A 5,103-nucleotide genomic window follows, 5' to 3' on the forward strand; every position below is an offset into this window, starting at 1 on the left:
ATTATCATCGATCCCAACTGCTTCTCTCCCCCTGATCGAGAGAATTTTAAGAAATTGTGATATCTAATAATATTAATACACCTGTAGGGATTTCAATCTATCACAATGAATCAATATCTATTTAAACTCATATATATTATATGACATTGAACTTCAGGTTCAATAACTTCAGTTTCAAGTTCAATACTTATGAACTTAATTCATTTCTAAGAATGAGTCATACGTGTATAATTAGAAATACATAAATTTACACATTTTGTAAATGCATGATCATATAATCTTATCACATCGATAAGAAACTATGCAATAAAAATCTAATAATGGCTCAAGACTGTTAAAGAAATATAATTTAAATATTTTCTATGTGCAAATATATGCACATTCTTCTTTTGAGCCTTATAAATTAACAATGAGAAAGAATCTTCTGGTTCTTCAACAAAATTTAGTCAAATTCTTTGACAATTTATTGCATATGATTGATCATGTCAAAAAATTCAATTCATGAACTTCAGGTTCACTATAATTTGTATTTCAATGAAACTTTCAAAAGGTAATGTAAATTCATTACAACATAATCATTACAAGTTTCATTTTATATACACGAATAATATAATTATATTATTCTCCAAAACATATACACTCTTCAGGAGTCACTATTATGTTTATCAAACTTTATATTTCTTCAGGAATCACTATCATCAATTCAATGATGTGTATAATATAAAATGTACATGACAACTTCATCATGTTGTTATAATGGTCAAATAGATATAACCATAATATATCATTCATGTTTCCGAGTATCTTTTTAACAAGTCGTCTAATTTATTAATAGACTATTCATCAGTCTAATTATCATGACTTGATATATTATATATTTAAATGTACAACCAGTACATATAATAAGTTATTTCTTATTATACTTTCATAACTAGATAAAAGTTATACATCTAGGTACATACAAATATATTTTACTACTCTAAGTAGCAATTGTATGTAAGACTTCTTTAGGAAGCTTTTCAAATAATTATTTTGTGATTCTTTATCACTTTGATTATATTAGATCACTAACAAATATTAGTAAATTATATATCCACTTTTGGGAATATACAAACTAAATTATATAGTAACTATATATATACACATATTCTGCACCAACAATAGTTTGAAACTATTGATTTCAAGAAATAATAAAATATGTATATATTAATTTACTTCTGGCATTGCCAATATATGTGAAATCTATATTCTTTGAAATAGAATTTCATGTCTATTCATTCTCTTTAGGTAATGATATTTAAATATTCTAAATGTACAATAAGTTTGTACAATTCACATTCTATTAAATAATCAAGTATACTTTTATCTTGATTATAAGTATGTCCGTACTACAGGTACGCGACCACTATTATTAAATTCCACACATGATATATAAATTTCATGCACTTTGATTATGTGTGGTATCTCATCTTTTAGTTGTTTCCACTTTTTCTGGAAATATTTGAGTAGTAAATAATGTCATTGATTATTTAAAATCATTACATTCACTTCGGGGAATGACGTTGAACAAGTAGAACATTATTATAAATTTCTTAAAAATTTATTACTTGTTCATCCATAAAAAATATAAGAAATTATTCAACAATTTCTTTTACGATATTTCAAAGAATATATGAATGCAATTTTTGCATAGTCTCCAAGATCTATGCAAAATTTAATCTTTAACATATGTCAGATTCAATAATTTCCAACATTGCAAGTAATAACAATGTATAATAACATGACTAATACGAGGAATCTTTAAAAGTGATTGACTTCAATTCGTATCATTCTCTGCAGGGAATGATGAACAATAAATACTGCCTCATGTATTTAAATAACATTAGTCATGCTCATTGTTATTCTTATACTTTAATGTTTCAATGCAATTTTTTTTAACATTCTTTTTGGGTATTCAACACCCACTATAAAATTGCATCAATAATAATCATTTTTAATGATTCTTTAGTTGTATTCACATAAATACAATCATTTTTTTTCTTCGATAAATATAAAACATTTACTTCAGAAAATGTTTGTCAAAATCTATATCGATATTAGATTATTTTTCATTGTCCTCAAAGAATACAAGAACATATATATAAATATGTATTCATCTCTTTCATTATATATTCATCAACTATATAATGAATATTACGTTTGCATAATCTTCAGGATATATGCAAGATTTTATTGAGGACGCATAATCATCAGGATGTATGCAATATTTTATCGAGGATGCATTATCTTCAGGATATATGCAATATTTTATCGATGATGCATAATCTTCAGGATATATGCAATATTTTATCGATGATGCATAATCTTCAGGATATATGCAATATTTTATCGATGATGCATAATCTTTAGGATATATGCAATATTTTATCGATGATGCATAATCTTTAGGATATATGCAATATTTTATCGATGATACATAATCTTCTGGATATATGTATAATTTATATAGATTTTCTCTATCATATCATAAGCACACATATATTGTGAATATTATGAATGATAAGACCATTATATATATATGAAATCAATAATCAATATATAAAAATATATACATACATATATAATATATAGATATATAGATAAAAAAAAAAAAAGAAACCAAATGATTCTTGAAATTGTTTCAGTCAGAGGAGTATATATATAAATATATATTTAGTGTATTTTGATTTTGAAACAATTCAAGAACTTTAACAAGATACTTATATTGGGACTTGGGTAGAGACTCATGCTTGAAGCTTGGGCAGAGACTCATGCTTAAAGCTTGGGCAGAGACTCGTGCTGATAACGTGTTATGAAATAATATAAAATAATATAAAGTAGATGAGAAGAAAGAAGAAGAAGATGAAGAGAGAAAGAGAAAGTGAATGAGAATTTCTGAGTTCTTTATTCCAATGGGGTGAACCCCTATTTATACAAATACAAGAGTGAGATATTAAGAAACTAAGAAAAAGGGAAACTAAGAAAAGATTAATGTTAATTACAATTAATGGTAATAAATAAAAGATTTGGACATCCACATAATTAATAATATTTATAACATTATATTATTTATATTTTAATAATTGCAATCGTAGTTGGTCGCCGAATTGCCTTTATAAGGTAAATATTTATTAACTTGATATATATATTATATATTTTGTGTTTTATTGAATATGTATTTATATATATGTATTGTATATATATTGTGTATATTATTTATGTAAATTTTATAATTGTGTTGTATATATTCTAAGTAATATATATGTATGTATATATATATTTATTGTAGTGAATGAGAATGAGATATGGAGAGATTTAATTAGTTAAGAAATAAAAAGCTTTTGAAATTGTGTTAGTGTGAGATATAATTTATTATATTTGTATGTATATATGATTTTTTTAAAAAATTAATCTATATAATTTAGTAACTAGTAACTTGTTACTTTTTTTTTTATAATTAGTAAGTAATTATTCATTTATTTTTAGTCTGTTATTTTTTATTTTTGCATAGTTATATTTTATATAAAAAAATCTACATGTGATTTTACAAATTTTATATTTTAAGCTATCTACTATTTTTTTATAAGTAATTTACTAAAGTATTTAGTATATTATATTATACATTATAATTTTATTTGTTTCTTTACATCACAAAAGTATATACTTGCATTGCACGTGCAAGTTTTCTCCTGTGATTTTTTTTGAAAAAAAATAACATCAACAATAAAAATATTATCATATGGTAAAAAATAATATTATGAAAAATAATTTATTAATTATTAAAAATTAAAAAAAGACATAACACATAAATGAGAACAAAACAACATTAAATTTTCAAATGAAATATTTTCCACTACTTAACGTATTTAATTGGGATAGTGAACTCCCATATTCATACAATTCTGTCCATATTGATATGGATATGGAGTTGGAATCATATGATTATAATAAGGCATCCAATTATAATTGGGATGAGGTTGGAATGGATAGGGATTAGGGTAATAAAATTGGGAAGCCAAAGGAGGCACAGATTGGTTCAAGTTGTTTGCCGCGGTAGGAATTTGGTTCCTTCTATTTGTCTTCGCTTTAGCCATCTTTACCTCTATTTGTTTTTCTTTCAGATTATAAAAATTATTTTCCAATACTTTTTCCACAGTTTCTTCAGAATCAAAAGTCACAAACCCGAAGCCCCTACCTTTGTTAGTTATCTTTTCACGAAGAATTTCTGTAGCTACTACAGTTCCGAAATCACTAAAATATGTCTTCAATTCAGCTTCTTCAATTTGATGAGGGAGACCTCCAATAAAAATCTTCTTCTTGTTGAAAGGCGTAGATTCCATGATGAAATGAAATAGTTAGAAGCTTTAATTTAATACTTACTAGAACACAAAGAACAATCTTAATGTTTGAAAGTTGAAACTAAAATGAATGAATGAATGAGTAGTTTGTTTCATATTTTATGAGGTACGTATGTGTTTATATAGAGGAGTGAGAGGAGTATTTGACTCCTATGTGGAGTAGGATTATACAAAATAATAATAATAATAAAAAAAAAGATGTAAATATATTTATATTTGAATTAGTACATATATACTTGTATTGGTGTACGGTTGAAAGATATTTTAATTTATAGTATTGATTTTTCATTTTATATTTATTTTTCGTAAAAGAGTTTTATCTTTTAAGGGACTTTTAATTTCATTTATTTTTTCAAATAAAACATTTAATTATTATTAAAAAAAAAGTAAGAAAAATTAACTGACTCCTATTTGGAATAGGATTGTACAAAATATATTTATGTTTAAATTAGTACTTAGAGATTCAAATTAAGATATTTTATGGTATTAATTTTTCATTTTATATTTATTTTTCTTAAAAAAAAAATTATCTTTTAATTTCATTTATTTCGTATTATAATTAAAAAAAAAATGATTATTTTGGATTTTTGTTAATGAAGTATAACTTATCTAATTTTAAATGTTTTTTAAATTTAATTTTACGTAATTTTTTTAATTTAATAATTTTTTAAAAATACATCATTTTTTAATATTAAATTATTCAAGT

The 5,103-nt window shown here is 23.7% G+C and overlaps 1 protein-coding gene across 1 annotated transcript; it reads right to left on the reverse strand.

Annotated features, from left to right (window-relative positions):
* Window positions 1-3,905: 3,905 nt before the first annotated feature.
* On the reverse strand, window positions 3,906-4,379 carry LOC115717476 (RNA-binding protein 1-like). The gene has a single exon (XM_030646461.2). The coding sequence runs from the start codon at window positions 4,377-4,379 to the stop codon at window positions 3,906-3,908; it is 474 nt and encodes a 157-aa protein (XP_030502321.1).
* Between the last annotated feature and the right edge of the window lie 724 nt (window positions 4,380-5,103).

This window comes from Cannabis sativa, chromosome 5 (genome assembly GCF_029168945.1).
Source record: "Cannabis sativa cultivar Pink pepper isolate KNU-18-1 chromosome 5, ASM2916894v1, whole genome shotgun sequence".
Lineage (NCBI taxonomy): Eukaryota > Viridiplantae > Streptophyta > Magnoliopsida > Rosales > Cannabaceae > Cannabis > Cannabis sativa.

Bases quoted from the DNA above. Each gene is read 5' to 3' on its own strand.
- LOC115717476 (XM_030646461.2), bottom strand. From the start codon at position 4,379: ATGGAATCTACGCCTTTCAACAAGAAGAAGATTTTTATTGGAGGTCTC.